General features: G+C 41.2%; 1 protein-coding gene across 1 annotated transcript in view; it reads right to left on the reverse strand.

The window, feature by feature from the left end:
* The window catches only part of grid1a (glutamate receptor, ionotropic, delta 1a), a 115,087-nt gene extending 97,116 nt beyond the window's left edge, over positions 1-17,971 (reverse strand). Inside the window, exon 1 of the mRNA XM_062519572.1 lies at positions 17,692-17,971. Within this exon, the coding sequence (XP_062375556.1) occupies positions 17,692-17,965 (274 nt within the window). The 5' untranslated portion in view covers positions 17,966-17,971. The remainder of the gene's footprint in view (positions 1-17,691) is intronic.
* Between the last annotated feature and the right edge of the window lie 2,423 nt (positions 17,972-20,394).

The following is a 20,394-nucleotide window of genomic DNA, read 5'->3' on the forward strand; positions in this document are numbered from 1 at the left end:
CGTCCGTTAGCTTATGGGTGCTACAGTATATGGCCTATTCCATGGCGAAGGATGACTAGTGTAGGGTGACCAGATGTACCCGGGGAAAATACAGAAAAACTACCTATGTCCCCCTTTTTTGTAGATAGAAATTGAATGTATTTCAATCAGATTGATTGTCAAACTGAAAATGTCTGAAAAAATTTTGTTTTTCATTTTTGGGATTACGGTATTTCTGTATGTCCCCGGTTTTGGTCTCGGACATCTGGTCACCTTAGACTAGTGGCCTACTGTGGTCAGAGCTTGGTTGGGAGAGCAAACCTGCCCAAAGATGCACCCTGCAAGTTGAATGCAACAAGCCGAGGGGGAGAGTGTGGCTGCGCCTATTCCTCTTTTTACAAAGAAAGGCTCTCGGTAAGGAAGATGCCATACATCTTTCATCCATCTTCAAAATTTCATTTCATTTTGAAGGCAGAGGAGTGAGCCTCGTGTACTCCAACATGGCAGGAAAGGGTGTAATTGGCCGCTGTTCTTTAGGATTCCAAGATTGCTTAACTGTTCTTTGACACCAGGGCAAAAGGGAGCAGGGTTTGAGATCGGTCAATTGCCTTACTAAAAGTCAGTCACACTGCAGTGTGGGGATCAAGCACTCCTTCTGTTTAGCCCCTCTGCACTCAGCAATACTGAAATGACAGCCATTTTCTTGCCACCGGACTGTCTCTCCGACTCTCTCTACTCAGTGCCCTTCATGCACGTCCTTCAGATCACAGTGTCTCTTCACTGGATCGGACTCCTCATTGTCTTTGACACGGTAATGGTCACATTCTGAAAGTTCTCCTTTCATCCTTGCTGTCACAGAGTGATAGGTTAAGAGCTCTGCCATTGTACCAAGATGTGGTTAAAAAAAAAAAAAAAAAAAAAAAGGCAGCAGTTGGTCAAACCACCAGCACTTGGTCAAATATTCCAAGCATTATGTAAAACGTAACTGGTTAAAATGTCGATGCCTTTCAGATAAAGTAATGTGCATATTCATCATACCAGGTAATTGATGTGCAATAACAAATCACTGGGGGAAAATTTCACAGCAGCAGTGTTAGATATGTTGCTACAAATGCCTGAAACATGTACACTGTATACAAACTGTGTTGTGAGGAATTTCTGTCAATCATCGTCAGTGGTTAATCATGTGCGAATGATTTATCACCACTCATAATTAGCATTTCATGCCATTAGTCTTCTACATGTGCGATCACCCCAGCAACATGTTCAATCTGATACTTTGAATGCTGTGACTGAGGTGTCAGACAGGTGGGGCTGGATGTCCAGTATATTGGAAAATGGCTGCAACTAATGATCATTTTCATAGTTGGTAAATCTGCCTATTACAGTATTATATCGAACAGTTGTTTGACCGTTAAAATGTCAGAAAATGGTGAAGAAAATGTGGATCAGTTGGTAATTCATTTAGTTGACACATAATCGAGTAATCAGTAATTGTGGCAGCCCTATTGGATAAAGTTTCAGAAAATTGGAGAGAGGGAGGGAGGGAGGGAGAGAGAGAGAGAGAGAGAGAGAGAGATCCTTTACAGTTTTTCTAACTTTGTAAAACTGCTCTCTGAACAGCCATAATCTTTTCCGTATGTCTGTGGTGACGTCCATTTTACATAAGTACTGTACATATGGCGTGCTTGACAAAAAAAAAGTATCATTTAGGGACACACTTACATTATCCTCCAAAAAAAACCACAGTGGCGTTTACTCGAGAGCACTTGTCTGTGTGCTTGTGCATTTTTGCAGGCTTATTCTCGACAGCAGCGCATTGGTCACACAGCTGTTCTGAGAGCCTGGTGCTCTCGCTGCGGCTCTCCAGTGGGAAGCACTGGCTCCAGCTCGGTGCCTCTTTGGCAGCTGGGGCGGCCCTTGGAGAGAGGGGAGAGTCTCCGCAGCGGGGGCCCCTGGTGGAGCTCGCTAAGAGCCTAATCAAAGAGGCAAAGCACAGAGCCATCTCCCTTCTATATCCCCCTCCCTGCATCCTCTCTCTCACTCTTTTTTTCATGCGCTCTCTCTCTTTCTCTCTCGTTCTTCAGCTGACTCTCTCTCTCTCTCTCTCTCTCTCTCTCTCGGCTTGCCTGTTGGCATTCCCCTGCCTCCACTCCTATTTCTCGTCTCCTTACAGCATTTTATTTCTCTCTCTCTCTCTCCCTCTCTCTCTCTCTCTCTCACTCTCTCTCTCCCTCCTTTCTGTTCTCCTCAGACACTTTCAGTCAGAGTCGTGGGGAGCACAACAGAGTGTGACGAGAGGTGAAGCGCTCCATTTGAGCATGGTCACCCTGAGCTCAAGACGACGTGTGTGTCTACATGTGTCTTCCTCCATATGGGACCGAGAGAGAGAGAGCGCACGAGAGAGGGAGGGGGTAGAAATGGAGAGAAAGAGAGGGGAGAGGGAAAAGAGCAAAAATGTCTCCTCTGATGAGTGTGTGAGTCATACAAACCTCTAACTCCTATGGGACTGAACATAACAGTCTCCCTGACACACATATAACCCCATATGGAATTACAGTTTTTCACACACTCATATAAAATCACAGTCTTTCACACGATGCAAATCGATCCAAGCAATGGATGGTAATCATAACGCAAGCACATATGTGTGTCGCATACACTCACACACACACACACACACACACACACAGATCAACACTAATTACAGATTACAGGATGCTATTGCACTGAGAGATGAATCGTAACAATTGATGCAATGATGCTAAATTACAACATCAAATGATATTATGTTTACGGCTTTTTCAAATGACCCTATTGAGGACTATCCGAGTTCCTTTATTTTGGGAACACAACAAGGATATGCACATACTGTACTCAAGAGATCTTTATGTGGTTGTTGTGTTTTATGGTCTTGTGTGTCACTCAAATTTCATCACTGCCAATCTTAATTTGTTACACAGTGATAGGGGAAAAACAAAAACATTAATGACATCTAAACATATCATTAAAAAATAGCTGTGCAGTTCTATGTTGAAACATTACAACCATCACATTGACAGCTAATTTTGTTCTCATTCTCTGCTAGGGTATGGTTTTAATTTAAATTCTCCTGCAGCTGAGAGAGAAGCTTTATTGTTTTCAGATGTGTGTGCTTTGTATTCAGCTGTCATGGAATATATTGCATTATTTCTTTTTCTGAGCTAAATAATTGATTGGTTGCTCCTAAGAACAAGAAGAAGGTGAAGCAAAAACACATTATCTGTGATAATTGAATTCAATTTAATGATAAGTACATTAAAATAATTAGCAACTTCAGCATAGAGGCTTATGTTGAAAGCTAAATGTGAAAGTCTGCTATACAAATACGTGCATGAAATAGGTGCAAATCACCCATGTTTCGACACATACAGTACAGTAGGGGTAGATGTCCTAGCGTTTTTGTGTTCACTTGAGGCACATTTTATTCATGTTAAAACATGGCGTAGTATATGTACAAACAGGCCACAGGTGCCTCTAGATTTCTAGGCTATGTCGCAAGAGCAGAGAATGGCAAATTTGCATTTTTCTGTGTCATGCCTATGCATTCAAAGAAGGGTCAAGGGAAAGTGGGAGCTTTGTGAAAAATATCTTTTCTCATTCTGTATTCCCCTGTATGTATGAAAGTGTAGATTTGTTTTGCAGTATTTACACCTTTTAAAAGCAGGAACAATCAAATTGTGCTTAAATCAATAAAGTATCTATCTATCTATCTATCTATCTATCTATCTAAATGTGTCAGTAAGAGAAGTGTTCATAGACAACAGTATCGCTATTCAGAGCACCAGGTTTGCTTCTTTGTACTATGTCAGAAACAATGTTAACTTCAGCCAGCCTTTCTAATGTCTTTCTTTCACTTTCACGTCATCCACTTAGACGTTCCTACCTGATAGATTTGGCTATTAAAGCCTACCAGTAATCTCTCCACATATTGAACTGAATTATCCAATATGAAGGTTCCATTTGTAGCGAAAGAGAGCAGCGATTCCACAACCTGGCGAACTCCAGACCTCATCTCAATCTGAAACATCTGCTGATCTGCTGAAGCTTCGGTGTATTGCATAGACATAATCATTGTCTTGTTTGTAAATTAATATAACAGTTATACTTATTCATGATTGCATTGTGATTGCAATAAATCAATTATGAATGTATGCATAAATCATTACAGTAATGACCTTTATAGAAAGTTCTACCAAATATTCTGTTATCATATCAATACAATAATATAGTATGCATTGCATTGTATCATGCAAGTGCATGTTGTAATACTCCTCCACTGTTTATCATTGTGCTGTGTGTGGGAGGGAGTGTTTGTTTGAGACAGGAAAGTGAAGAAAAGAAACTAAAGTAAACCTGGCAATTCTTGTATCCTTCTCTATGTCATTTTGACATGATTATTTGGCTTGTATTAGAATACTTCTGATCCTTGTTTAGCATGCAAATTATGCAGTGGCCATGGCAACTTATGAAGTCAATTTTCCCTTAGCAAGTCAGGAGGGCTTTATAATCACTCAACCTGTTTAACACTTCAGAAGACAATATGCTATTTTCCATACAGACATGATGCAACAAAGAAAGACTTTGTTGATTGAAGTATTTATATAAATCTAATCCGTCAACGTATTATTACATTTAGCTGATGATGCAAGAATGAAAGAGCTATAATTACATCCATGTGTAACTTGTGTCCGTTTTTTTTCCTGTCACTAATTAAGTTACATAAAGAGGGCTAGAAGTAACCATGCAATAATGAATGCATTTGTGAGTGTGATTTGTAAAGGATATCCGCACGGTAGTAATTCAGCCATAGGTAAGTTACAAGGCCAAAGGCCGAGTGTCGAGTAGCATTCAGCTGTAGTCAGCATGACTGACAAGTCTGACAAAGTTAGCACAGAATATTGCCCAGACACTTTTAATTTGTTTGTGTAGCAGCATTTTGGGTGTCTGCTGGAAACAATAACTCAATTTAGTGCAGCCTAATTATTAAACATAGCTGCCAACACTCACACATTTGATTGGTGTGAGAGCGCTAGTAATACCATAGCACATATCGTTCTCCATTGAAAACTATAGTGGAAGTGGCACATGCTTGGGGGCTAGTGTGTTACTGCAGTCTGTAACATTACTGCAATATAAACTGTAATGTTACTGTAATATTTCTAGGCCTGTTGGAAGAAAGTAAAACAAGTTCCAATTCATTACATTTTCATGCCAGCCTTATAATGATTTTTGTGATAGAAATATTAGTATCGGCAAGTAAACAAATGTTAATAGGATACTCGTTCTCAGTTTGAAATAAATACCACTAGTTACATACAGTATCATACACCTTGACTGTTTTGAATTCTGTGACTTTCAGGTTATAAAAGGATATCCAGTAATCTATTTAATCATTGAACATTTCTTAAAAATAGTCTCATTTGTGTCTCATTTGTGTAAACCCAATAATATTTATCGTCTGGATTATATTGTCGCTAAAAAGAAGTAATATGCAAATTTTGTTCAAACATGTATTGGACGGTCGGGCATGGAGAGCCACTACGATGTGTCTTTGCACTTTCAGGCAAAGGCAGGGGCCCTGCTTCAGGCATCTCATCCACAGTGGTGTGGGTGCATGGGTGTGTATGTGCCCCACACCAGGTCTCCCTCCCTCCACCATGGGAGGGGCACCGCACACGACTAGACCAGACACCCAGATGGCCCACAGTCTGGGTGTCATTCATACATAAATAACCTACTGCCTGATGTCTCCATAAATTCTTCAAAGGCATAAAAAAACAGTTGAGAGGTTGACAAGTTAGCTTTGCCAGAGCTAATTACCAACAGTGTTGTTACACATTCATATTGCAATGATTCCAATGGTGTCTTAGTGGCACAACAGCAAAATGGCCTATGCTTTGAATATTGAGACTACATAGACTGAGATTGAGCGACTAAAATGTGTCTTCCTGGTCAATTTAGTCGTTTTATTACTATGGTCAGAAAATGTCTATCAGTGTTGCAATGAAGGTGATCAACTTTTATACAAGCTTGCATGGAGTCACATCCAGGCCTATAACTGAGTGTTTGGTGCAGAAACTAAGCTTACATATGCTTTAACTTTCAGTATAGCACTGACAAGAAGCAAAGAAACAAAATACCTATCTCATTAATCCTACCTGCCCTCTCATCTCAGTCTCCCGTCTCTCATCTAAGATGGAAATACAGTTGTTCAGTCACGTCACCTAGCAACATAACTGTGTGAAGGTGGCTCAAACTGAAATATTATCTGTCAAATTCTCTCCTACTGTATGTCCATGAATTACTTAGATCTTTAGGTACACATGAGTCAAGTCTCCTAAAGTAGCCTAAAGCTACACAAATATAAAAATGGCATGGATTTGACAGTGGTCTCAAGGGAGTCTCCTGCGGTAACTGAATCAAGGCTACAAAATCATTGCACAGCCATCTTTTATCATGCAGTCGTCACCTGTTAAAATCTCATTCCAATGGAGTGCTCCAGAATGCTTTTGGAAGCTTGAGAGCAGCACTGAGAAACATCTTAGATGTCTGGCTGTATGTTTAACCATAACTTTCCCTCTCATGCCTTTAAACTAATGGGTACACAGTCCTATAAAAGTTAGAAACATTGTCACACCTTGATGGATTTACACAAGACGATACAACAGCGTACAGGGAACAGTAGCCTTTTTCAATGATTAGCAATAGCTGCATTTTGGCCAGCTAGCTCATTATACTTACACTTACACTTAGAGATTGAGTGAATCCATCAGGTGGTGAGTGCTATAAATGGGATTAAATGCATGCTATCCGGGGAGGCTTTTCTTCTTCCACGAGCACACTTTTTGTGGCGCATCTCTCCCAGGAGGATCTCACCCATGTGTCTGCTGTGATCACAGTCGCTGCTGTGCCTTCATTCAATTATCACAGTGCCTCCCCTCAGATAGAGGAGAGAATTAGAACTCTCTCAAGGACACAGAGGAATCAATGCAGGATGAATGTCACACACGATGACACAGAAATTACTTTTCTGGCATAATTTGATTGTATTTTAGCTCTCATTTTATACATACATATTATATATTTATATTTTTTGGGGGGTGATAGAGATATTCATTAAAAATCTAGGTTGTCACAGGCTGTCTTCCAAAAAAGTAAATATAATCAAATGTCCCAGTAGAGAGTGGTGTGGAGGAGAGAGAAGCATTGGGAGGGAATTAATTAAATTCTTTCAAGTAGGATAAGCTAAGAGGGGGGGGAAAAACAGAATTTACATGCGGTGTGGCTTAAATTTAACATACAGTTAAGCCACATTTCCTGTGTTTAGTAGGTGCATCTAATTAAAATTCTGTGAACAGACACATCTCAGCTCCTTGGGGTCCTTCGCTCATTCTCCCTCTACATCTCTCTGAGCGGCCTGTCCTGAATAATGACATTTAGCAGCTGCTTATGGGCATGATGAATGAAGGCGAAATCACAAACAGAATGTTCATGTTTGTCACTCTCAGCGCGACGCAACGGCGCACACTTCGAGGGACCTGGCCCTTGTAGGTCAGGTCACATTGTCCACCGACAGATTTAATTAAATACAGGTGGCCCTTCTAAATCATTCAACAACATAACATTTTTTCACAATAGTCTGAGCGATTGGAATGCTTTTCAGTCGGTGCTATGTTTTAGCCAGTGAAATATCTCATTTTTTTCTTTTTTTTTTGCAGTGGGAAGACAGGGGGCTGTGGGTCGCTAGAGGGTTGTGTTAGTTAGTGATGGAATAATTATCTCATGTTCAATGACCTGGGGGGCATGTGACTGACTGCTGATTGGTTCCCATTTGGCAGGCTTCCAGGTTCTTGCACATGCACCGCTTTGTGATCCGTTTAGCAATTTTTGACATCAACAGCTCAGAGCCATTTGCAATACTGATCGCTTGCGAGACATTTAGCTCGTTCCTTGATTGAATTTCTCTATTTCTGTCTTTTTTTCTCCGCTATCTCTGCCATCCCCTCAACCTCCCAACCCCCCAACACCCGCCGCCCCTGTCTGTATCTCTCTCAAATGCTTGGAGACCAATTAAGAGCAGGTCATCATCTTCCTGTTCATATGCAGAAAATTATAACACTAGCCCCATAATTATGGGCCTGAGATGACTTGTGCCAGGCTTCAGGGCTAACTAGGCCTGCTGGGAGGGCTGAGGACTCCCGGCGAGATCACATGGATCACCACGGAAAAGTAGCTCAAAGACAGACGAAGAAACGGCACTAATTCAAAGCAAATTCCGCAAATATGACGGTGTCTTGGCAAATAGATCCAAACTCAATGCAAATCAACGGAAGTGCTGGTGTGGTGTTCTATCACACACACACACACACACACACACACACACACACACACACACACACACACACACACACACACACATTCATTTGCAGATTTCTTGTTAAATGTAATGACTGCTAAGAATGACCACAGTGGCCTTTACACACACTCACTTGTCACTTCTAAGAACCCTACAGGATGAACACGTTTCAATATTTCTGATGGCCGAAATAATGGATTAAAATGGCTATCTTTAGCTGGCAAATAAAATGTACAGACTGAGTTCCGTCTGGCATGTTAAAAAATCTGGCCTTAATATACTCTGTGTTGGACACAGTGTGCAATTGCTTCACAGACCAATTTGTTTGCCCCATGCGAGAGCTCCTGGTCTTATTTTAAACTTTAAAATATATTCTTGTGTTCAATACTGCACTCCACTTTGCATTGTGAGAAATCTTTGCAATACTGTACATACCTAAATTATGCATTAACATAGCCATACTAGCTTCAAATCAAATCTTGCTATACATGTCTACTGCTGACCTGTCAATATCAGTTAACTTTTACATTTGAATTGAAATGGCTAATGAGCAACATAACAAAAGCAAAATTTAATCTGGGCGATATATTGTACCTTGCATGCACAAAACTTCAGCTGTGATGAACTCAAGTGACTGAGCATGATTGAGAAAGGTACATTCATGCAGGCTACCTCTGGTCCCAGACAAACAGCACACTTAATTTTACACTTAGGATACAGGATCTCTACACCTATTGAACTGTTAGAGTTAGGAAGGTGATCAAGAACCCAATGAGTTTCAGAACCTGTCTGTAGAGATGGGACACTATGCCAGTGGGATGAGCATCTAAGACATGGCCGATATTTCAGTAGCTAGACAAAACCACTCCTGAGTAAAAATACCGTAAATCCAAATAAAGGTTGGCCCCCAAATACAAGCCAGGGTAATAATTGCGTACCAGTTGGGCTATCAGTCCACGAGCACTAGAATTCGTTGTTTTGATATAACTCGATGAAATAAAAGAGCTCCTCTTAATATTTGTTATTGCTGGTTGGTTTAATACTGTTGCCAATGAAAAGTCGATGTCTTACACCATGGGTCTCCAACACGTTGCTCTCAAGCTATGCAAGTCGCTTGCAGCCCCCTTCTGAGCTTGCCAGAGGCTGAAGCAATAATCCATTTAAACACGATGTTGCCAAGAGGCATTCCAGTCTACGAATTTAATAAAAAGTAAATCATGCATAATTAAAAAAATAATTCAATTTAGGCTTTAAAGTTTCCATTACAGAAAAGCACACGTTCAATGAATGAATGAAAGCAGCTGCCTTGTCTCACAAGCCTAAACAGCGGGTGGAAATCCCGACACTCTTTCAACTACATGAAACTGAATAGTGAACCACCAAATACCCCCAGATTTCAGTGCTCATCAGTCCCAACATTTATCAATATAATCAAACCATCCAAAAGTAAATTAAACCGAACATCTTCTGCTCTTCATGTCATTCCAAACAAAACACATGTCTCACAATATAAAACAAAGGCAAGAAATAAAGGCCTGTCTTGAATGCAAGCCTACCCCAAATGAGGGCCTGTGCTTTGCGGGGCCTAAGTAAATAAATGACCCCGGCCATAATTTGAGGATTTATGGTCTTTAAAGCCCATCTGGAGTTGGTCAATTGGAATATGAAGGGGTCCTGTCTGATCATGTCAGAAGGAAATCGGTCTCTTTAGACCAGACTCCACCCGTTCTAAAGTACTTAAGAGAGGCTCTCCATCTGTAGATGAATACTGAGAGACACTTCAAGAGAACATACTGTAGTTAAAAAAAGCAAGCTCCAATTCTACCGTTAAGATCTTCAAACATGACCATGTCTTGAAGCATGCAAGCTAGACAAGCCTCCAATGGCTTCTGAGCAAGACCTTGGATATACTGGAGAAGGTCAGACAATGTATACATGGGACAGGATAAAAACAACCAATATGTCTAGACAGAGCAATCCACTGATGCTCCTGCGACTGAGTTTGAAGGACCAACTGGCAAAAACAAATCCGGAGTTAGAGAGTTTGCCAAGGGCAGCAGAAATCTCATATCCACCACAGAAAACAACAAGCGAAAATCCAAAACACAACAAAAGCGTCTGTGTTATATAACTACCATATTCTACAACAGCATGTTGCGGGTAAGCAACTCAATTTTGTAATCAAGATAAAAAAGAATAAGTTATATGCATGAACAAAATGGGTGTTAGTAATTTCCAAAGTTCTTGAAGTTGGCACACACACACACACACAGGTAGACCCCCTTCCCCCCCTTCCCCCCCTACACACACACACACACACACACACACACACACACACACACACACACACACACACACACACACACACACACACACACACAAAGTTGAGCTAGCTCCTGAACACCAGAACTTCATTACTAACAGTATTATTCCTTTTATCAACTACTTGAACTTGAACTTGAATGTATTCACATGCAACCTTTCAGGGCATTGTTACAGTATTAGGCTTGGATTGTCTACCTGAAGTCACATAGGCCCTTAGCTTTTTGATGGTGAAACAACAGAGGAGATGGCCTTGTCATGTCCATCATGTCGACTCGGACACCAAAACTACAGGGCATATCAGGTGACATTCCCAAGTTCAAGGTGGTGTGTTAAAAACTTAAAAACAAAGCCAAATGTAAGATGCAGTGATCCTCTACAGTGTTAGCCTCTGACCCTCCTGCCAGCTAACTGCCCCCCCTCCCCCCTCTCCAACCCCCACCCTTCTGGTCAGCCTCCTCTCCTGCCCACTGTCTTCTCTCTCTCCCACAGCTATAGCCTGAGCTGGGTGAACTCTCGCAGCGGTTCAGCATGAACATCGCTGCAAGGACTTTCAGGGCTGAGGTCCTGATACTTTACAAAATAAAATTCCCTGTCAATCACACATAGACCTTGCTTGTGATAAAATGTATAAAATGGGAATATCTGTCCCCATGAACGTGTGTGTGTGTGTGTGTGTGTGTGTGTGTGTGTGTGTGTGTGTGTGTGTGTGTGTGGTGTGTGTGTGTGTGTGTGTGTGTGTGTGTGTGTGTGTGTGTGTGTGTGTGTGTGTGTGTGTGTGTGTGTGTGTGTGTGTGTGTGCTGCATGTGAGAAAATGCTTTGAGGCAGATATGTTTTGGCTAGGTGACTCTACATCCACCATGAGAGTGTGTAATTGCTGCCAGAGGAGAGATGATTCAGCAATATGCAAAAAACAAATGGGCTTTTATCTTGAGTTGTTTTTTGGACTTGGTGTAACATCATTTAAAATGAACGCAGTCCAAACAAACTGACATTTAAAGGTGCTGAGGTGGGATTAATGGTGCTTATGGTTTGTTCAAACTATATAAAACCACATTATCTCATTTGAATGATCTTTACAAACTCTGCTGATCAATATTTATTGCCTTCTGACAAGAAAACTAATGGTTGTTGGGCAATCACTTATCAAATATATTCCATCCCTAATATAAGTCCCTCCAAAGAGCACAAAATAATGAATCCATTAGTAAGCCAAATCCATAGGATGGCGCCATCTTAATGAAATGTCCTCATTAATACATTAAATTGTATGTGCCTGATTCTGCTCATTTCTATACTGCATCAATACAAGAGGCACAATGAGTCGTATAAATCATTGGATGTGAAATCATTGGAACTGAAGTGTAGCTGTAATGCATTGAATGTCAATCAATGTTTTAGTCAATGACAAAGACAAATGTCAAAGACAAATAATTAACCGCCTGACAACATTCTGGCGTATGTCCTTGAAGACAACATATCATATATCATATCGTCATAATTTATCTAAGAGAGTAGTGAGTAGATGTTTTTGGATATTCTGATGGTTACAGTAACAAATTGCACGACTTGGCCATTAATACATCTAATATGTGTATGTATTGTGCTAGATATGGTCTCTAAGAAATGCAATTACACATTTAGAACATCTTTATATAGTATGACTCTATTTTGATCCAAAGTACCTATCAGTAACTGTAGATCAAGACCAACTTTTTGCTAGTGCATACATTTAAATGGTTAATTAACATATGCACAACATATCAACAATTAACTCTCTACTTTGGGTGAGTTCTAATGACCACCCACCCTCCTCTACCCTCACCCCTCTTGTTCTTTCTCTCTTAGCTTTTAATGGGTTGGAAATGTGTGCTGTCATCTGTACAGAAATCGTTAAACGTTGTTTACAGTAAACACCTCAACACCAGGGCCTTGAGTGGTGTGTATGCCTGACGTCCCTGGATGTGTGAGAAAGTCAGCAAGGGTGAAAATAAAACACATCACTGCTGCTATATGCCTTTTAGCCATCCTCACGTTCAAGGGATGCAGGGAAAACAGTGGTGTGTGCAACAACGCCCCTGAGGATGCGGTGTACTTGGCGATCATTAGTACCCCACATTTCACCAATTACTGCCAATTGACTGGCTCTTGCTTGGCATTTTAGACTCGAATTCCTCTGTGAATTGTATACTGTACACTGAAAAGGATTCGATAAGCCTCCCCCTGTAAGATCTGAAAAATGAGCTAGAACTGTAGGCCCGCCAAGCTATCTCAGATGGCAGAGATTGCATGGTGGTCAATGCAATGCTAAGCACAACCCATTTAACGCGGCTAAAAAAAGGGGAACAGTCATGGACTTCAGCGAGCTTGTTAAATTTAACCATTTTGCATTAACTGTATCTTTATTCCTTTCAATTTGCCTCGCCTCATCGGATCCTTTGAAATTCAAACAACTGCCTGATTCCATATTGTGGATTTAATAACTTTAGCTGTTCTCGTTCAGTAGGAATGGGAGGGGCAGCAGGGTTGGATTCCAGTGCCACTCAGAGAACTAAGAGAAAATGGAATGTCCCAATTAGCTAGCGTATTCATTTAATGAACAGCAAACTCAGATTTCGATGTTACACTGGAGCAAATGTGCTCGTTATACTGCCTGTCCTCTCTTAATTAACAGGCAAGAGGACAAGTCACAATAAACTATCTTCCTCAGCACTTTATAAATTGTTCATTTATTCTAAAGGTAACACATTGCTTTAATAAAGATTTTTGGTATTTCTAGTTGCTCCCAGACATGTAATTAATTACTTAGACCAAGTTAAAACATAATTGATTTTCACCAATTTATACCAGACACCAGATCCCTTTAAAACCTTAACGCTATACAGAGACGGAACGATATCTTCAGGCACTATTTCATCAAGCTTATTTCAATATCATACAGCCTACATACAAATGCAAATTACTGTGCTGACTTTCATCTGTGGTCTGTCATGATGGTCTGGATGGGATTGGTGTAACGGTCAGTGCCGAAAAAATATGTTTTATCAATGATGTAGCTAAATCCATGACAGACAATGAAGATATCATGCAACTAAAGTGTCTCCAGTAACTGAGGAGAAATCTGCTCACAACGGCACAACTACCCATCCCTCCATGTAAGATTCAGTTGCACTGTGTAGAATTTTGTTCAATAAAGGTATATGGCTTTAAAATGCTATTATATTATCTCTCTTCATTTTGATTCTGGTGGCATGCATGACTATTGGTCTATTGTCTTATATTCCCTCCACTAATCAAAGTCCACAATGTTTGCTGCAGTCCCTGAACTCCAGAACAGTGATTCACAAGTGGTTGGCTATTAACCAAAAGGAGTACTACAAATGAGAAAATTAGAAAGTGAAGCAAAGGAACAGAGATCGAGGCTGGTGCTTTATCCAGTGGCTCTCTGGAGGTATGGGGTAGGCTGCTTGCTAAAGTGGAGCGATGATGGGATACCTAGTAGAAGCATTGTTAGAAGTGCTATGCTATGCTATTGAACTACAAATCGCTTATGGCTCCAAGTATTTGCTGAATAAACTTGCACTTTTAACATAAGGCAATGTCATTAGTGCCACTATCAAGAGATGAAATAAGTTGAATTATTTGATTATTCATGTTGATACTTGAAACTGAAAGGGTGCATATAACAACATAATACATCATGAATGCAGACATACTGTATGTATAAACTCCATGTCAATCACTATGAAGCTTTAATATCTAATAATCCCTTATGAAAGTGCTTATAATGCTTTGTGAATACTGATGATCAGCAATACGCCTCAAGCAATAAACTCCTCTTCACATCATGCCTAATAATGCCCCTTGGCAATCCTAAAAGCCTGGGATTGTTTTTTATTTTTATTTTATTTTTTGGTGTGAGGATTTTCAGGAAATGTTTAAAAACTCATCTTTGCATCTAATTAATACTTACTGTTTTTGGTTATTTGAGAACACTTTTGTTCTGATCAATTGATGTATTTACGGAATTAATGATCTTTACAGATCGTTTCTTTAGATGTGTGGTTATTATCAGTATGAAGACTTGTTGTTCTTCTTCTAGCATGGTTACTGCATAGGCCTATACCTGACTATACAGTACGCTTTCATAAATATAATATATATATATATATATATATATATATATATATATATGTCCCATCTGTCTTTGTGTCACTTTGCTTTGTATAATGACTAACAAGTCCCTTAAAATCATTGGAACCTTACCCAGGGCAAAAGTATTGCTAAGCAACAAAAGACACTGCAGCTGAATTTAGTTGGCTGCAGTAACTAATGGAATCCTAGTTACTAATGGAGTCGTAGGTGTTAATTTGAAGAGTGTTTTACAACGAGTTTTGAACAAGGCTTATCTTATCATAATCAAAAATCCAAACTATCAATTTTAGAAACAGGTATGTGGGCATGAAGGGGGCGGGTAGAATTCTTACTCTGGAGCCTTGGAAAATCTAAGTCTAATGCTACTTTTCATGTGACAGATGAAAAAAGACATCCACACCTTTCAGGGACTAACCACTAGGTAGAGACTGGAAGAATTCATCTTAATAACACCTGCTTTTCACTTTGGATGGACAGCGATGTCAGAGTTAATAGCTATCCCCCCCTCCCCCAACCTGTCACTCTGCTCCTAAGCCCTCCGAGTGTGTTTGCAGCAAGACCAACCGTAAGAGGGAAATAGAAGAGATTAACCTTAAGACATCGAGAGAGGCTGGCAAAGGATAAGATAACACACACCTGTCTCGGCACACATTGAGTTAGATCTAACACACCTCTTGCTTCGCGCAATGCAACAAATCGGTGTTGTCATCCCAATTTGCAAGGGACAAAATGGAACAAAATGGCACAAACATTCACTGTGAGGGGCAACAATCACAGCTGGTTGACTGACCTGGGATCAGTAATGAATAAAGCCTCTGGGTAGCCATGCATGGCATAATACCACACTGCACATAATACTATACTGTACCTGCCATGTACAGTATGGAAAGGTATAGAAGGCATGCGGGGATCATTATGCACACCCAGTTAATAAGGTGTCCTTCAAAGCAAATCACACAGTAAGTTCTACCGTGGAACAAACGTGCTACTTTGATGGCAAGGCTGACTATGGAATGAAACGATCAAAGACATAATCACCAGAATATACAATTTGCACTACTTTCAGCTTTTTCAATGGCGCCGTTTAAAATATGCCTCATGACCATTATTCAACACGCAGTACTTCTTTCAGAATACAGACTGAACAGTAGCTTTGCATTTTATTGAAAAAAGAAACTCTTCTGTTACCATAATTACATTATTGATGTCTCATACACATGAGGAATAGTTAACAAAATACTGTTAAAATGACTAAAGGTGCCAATGAAGAATAGGAATGTGTGTGATTAACAGTTAAGCTCTATTTTTCTACACTGAGGGCAAGCCATCAGGTGCTCATATAAAACAAGTATTGCACATTTCACAAGCACAATGTGCTCAATTCATTTATCTAGTGTTCTCTTGTTGACTTCTTCCCTCTGCAAAGAATGTCTATCACTGCCACGGTATTCTCTTTTCTCCCTTTCATGTCTTCATGCTCTTTCTCAATCTCCCCATTAGTTCTCTTGAGTCAACTCTTTTTTTCTCCTCTTCCCAACATTGCTCTCTTGCTCCCCTGTCTCTTTTTTCCCCTCAATTTTTTCCTCCCCCTCTCCAGTATCTCTCTGCATTCATCAAAGCTTGTGTCTTTCTTGCTCCCGCTCACTCTCTGGGCAGCCTGACACATCTCTAAGTAGGCTGGCGAAGGTCAGCGCTGGAGGGACCATTTGGGGATTACCGACACTGACACCAAAGAGGAGGGAGTTGCCTCTCTCACTGCGATGCTGGTGGAAAGTCTAATTAGGTGTGGTTATTCAAATTGCAACTGTTGCGTGCGTGCGTGCGTGCGTGCGTGCATGCGTGCGTGCGTGCGTGCATGTCAATGCCCCATAGTTCACCCTGCTCTTGGGGGCCCTGACATTCTTGTGATCGCATAATAACATTCTGCCATTTTGCCTTTCACTCAAAACCCCCTCATGTAATAACAATCCAGTGCACATTAACTCCAAGGAAGACTTTCAGACAGCCCTTTTTAACTTAATGTCCAGGCTGGTGCCAGGCTTTTTTCACTTGGCTTGTGTTCAATTACATGAATCTGATCCGGTGAAACATGACCTAAATCCCGCTAAAGCGTTAGTATGGAGCTGAAATGTTTTCAAACACGCTGAATTATGAAACACCCAGATGTTTTCATCTCAGTTGCTCACTATTACATCACACACACTAAATGTCAAATTCCCGCGTGTGATGTGGTGGGATAGTCTTCCCCGTGTCTCCCAGAGTTTGTGGGGGGAAAAAAACAACAGTGAAACACACAACTTATTCATAATGACGACTTTCTTTCATTGAGTAGTCCATGAATAACTGCCACTTAATTCCTCTGTTTGATGTTTAATTTAGAGGTAAAATAAATTTGAGGCATTTCAAATCACACCAATTACTGGCAATGAAGTGGAAAAAAAACAGGCCTTGTAGAATTGTTTACTTTGTCTCCAGAGGCAGCTGGGTCACTAAATATGGATGGCAGCAAACAGCATGAAGCCACATGCTACACAGTAGCTCAATGTAGGTGATGCTTTCGCTGTATGCACAATGGCATGTCAACACTCCACACCACCAATAAACATTTAAATCCGCTCACAAACACAGCCAACACAGAAAAAATCATGCATGCATTACACAGAGTTCACTCCCATGTACTGTATGCACAGAAGATTCACACACACACTGTATACATACAGCATACACCCACTCAAAGACACACACACACACACACACACACACACACACACTAACACACACACAAACAAGAATATAATTCCGAGGTGACATTTCAGTAGTGGCGACCACTGCTTACCGTATTCGCTGTCGTAGAAGACGATGAACTTGTGCCAGTGGAGCTCGGAGACGAGGGCGAGCATGACGTCGTTGAGGCGCACGGGCGGCCGGGCGGCCAGCGTGTACCTCTCGCCGTCGGGGCTGGGGTTGAGCTGGCAGGCCGTGCGCGGGGTGCCGTCTCCGTTCCGCTGGATGAACAGGTGCGGGATGTGCATGGCGTCGGTCAGAGACTGCAGGGCATTGGCTGACGCACAGCCGGTGGACGACACCAGGGCCAGGATGCCCTGGTTCATTAGCTCACATGCTGCAGTGGCAAAGAGGGGGGGGCAGAGGGGGGGCAGAGGGGGGGGGGGGGGGGGGTGATGGTGATGACAAGGATGACAATGATGTTTATGGGTATGATGAAGACAATGGTGGAGTGGATTTGGTGACAGTGAATGTGACAGTGGTTACAATAAGATTTCAGAGACGGAGAGGAAAAAAGGCACCGAATTAGTGGGGACAAAATGGAGGTGGGTGACAAGAACAAGAGTAGGAGACAGATGAAAGGAGCGACACAAAATGGAGGGCATGAGAAAAGGATTATTAATGAGAAGGAGGATATGAAGATGGAAAGGAACAAAAAAAAAGGTTTGCAGAAGGAAGAGGAAGCAAAAATGAAGTGGAATTCAAAACAAGGCCAAAGGAGAAAGAGCATAATTGAGGACAGGATGTAGACAAGGTGGTGGAGAGAGACAGAGGAAGGTGAGGAGAGGAGGAGAGAAGAGAGGATGGGGAGAGTAGCCCGGTACAAAAGGAGGAGAAGGAGGAAAGAAGGGAAGAAAAGAGGGCAGAGAGGATAAATAAAACGCACACAAAAAGGAATTCTGTCCAGCGTTGACGAGAAGCTCATTCATGCACACAGCGAACACACCATTGGAACAAACAAGTCTTCAAAAGGCAATGGTAACATCTTCCAGTTGGTTATGAAATATTTACGTCATGTTGTGCATTGTATCTATCAAATAAATTATGTTTTTTTCCTTTTGGGGGGGGGGGGGGGCTGAAAAATACACACAAGTATATGCTGATAGAGGTCAAAAGCACTCCACCACCATGACAAATTAACGAAGACATCCTGAAAGATTTATAGGCAATCTTAAAACATCAATGGCGCAATTTTTGATAGAAAAGCTGTCCATTTTAAGTGGCTATAAAAACTTGATGAAGTTCCCCTTGCACGTCTTGTCTACTAGTTACAAAGCGTTCTGGAGAGCTTTGACAGTTTTCTGTGCCACCAGCGATAACGAGAGAAATCAACTGACAAATCAACTAAGCAAAAGATTAATGAACTGAGAGGCTAATGCAGACTGAGCTTGTGTAATGTATGATGACATGCACATGACACTACAACAAAGACATATACAAGGGCCCACTAAGTAAAAAAGGCTCCTGAAGTACTCTTTGGGGTGTTGCACACTGTGGAAGTGGATACAGGACAAGATTAAAGATGCAACTAGTGATTGCATTTCCCTAATGGATAACCTTTAGTCTGAGACAATATGATGTTGAAGAGTGAGTAAGCGCGTGTGTGCGTGTGTGTGTGTGTTTGTGTGTGTGTGTGTCTGAGTGAGTGAGATAAAAAGATAGTGTGTGTGGGTGTGTGCGTGTGTGTGTCTGAATGAGTGATACATAGATAGTATGTGTGTGTGTATGAGTACGAGTGTGTGTGTGTGTGTGTGTGTGAGAGAGAGAGAGAGAGAGAGAGAGAGAGTGTGTGTTTGTTTGTGTGTCTGTGTGATTGTGGTATGGTTTGCAATGTGTACGCAATGTGAGAGAACAGGAAGCATGAAGTGCTTCTGAAGTATCTGTGTGTGTGTGTGTGTGTGTGTTTGTGTGTGTGTGTGTGTGTGTGTGTGTGTGTGTGTGTGTGTGTGTGTGTGTGTGTGCACGCATGCGTGTGTGTATGTGTGTGTGTGTGCGAGTGTGCGTGTGTGTGTGTGTGTGTGTGTGTGTGTGTGTGTGTGTGTGTGTGATAGAGCCATTCTGGAACGTCATTGTGAGGAGACTATTAATGTGACAAATGTGAAATTTATCTCCGAACCTACATCTCAGCACTACATTACGCCTATGTAAATCAGCAATGCAGGAAACTAGAGAAAAGGGAGAGAAAAAAGAACGAGAGAGAGAGAGAGAGAGAGAGAGAGAGAGAGAGAGAGAGAGAGAGAGAGAGAGAGAGAGATTGTGTCAGAGAGAAAGGGAGCGAGAGAAAGTGTGACTTCCATAACTTCTGCTTACAGAGCCTAGGGTCCCAGACACAAGAATTTAATTAAAACATTTAATAAAGAAATATCCATCAATATGCAAAACAAAGCAGGGCAAGACTGCCAAAAGGCATGTTACCTATGTCACATGTGCTTCTGGGGGGCCTTTTTGCCTTGAGATATAGTGAAGAGTAACAACAAATGAGGGGTGGGATCAGAAAATGCCTGTGAGTCAGAATCAAGCCCAGGTCCCCTTGGGCACTTCACTGCCCATGTTATTTTTACGGCTATTATCAATCTGTCTAATGAGTTATTTGACCAGTGTTTTGCAGAGCCAAATATGATGTCCTCTTGTTTTTATTCAGTTCATTTTCATAGAAGAGTACATACCGAAAAAAATACACATTCACCTTTAAAAGGCTGCAATCCAAGAACTCTGAGGTATTCTCACATTGACACAAACCGATTCCTCGCTAGTG

Source organism: Sardina pilchardus, chromosome 18, assembly GCF_963854185.1.
Source record: "Sardina pilchardus chromosome 18, fSarPil1.1, whole genome shotgun sequence".
In the NCBI taxonomy this organism is placed as follows: domain Eukaryota; kingdom Metazoa; phylum Chordata; class Actinopteri; order Clupeiformes; family Clupeidae; genus Sardina; species Sardina pilchardus.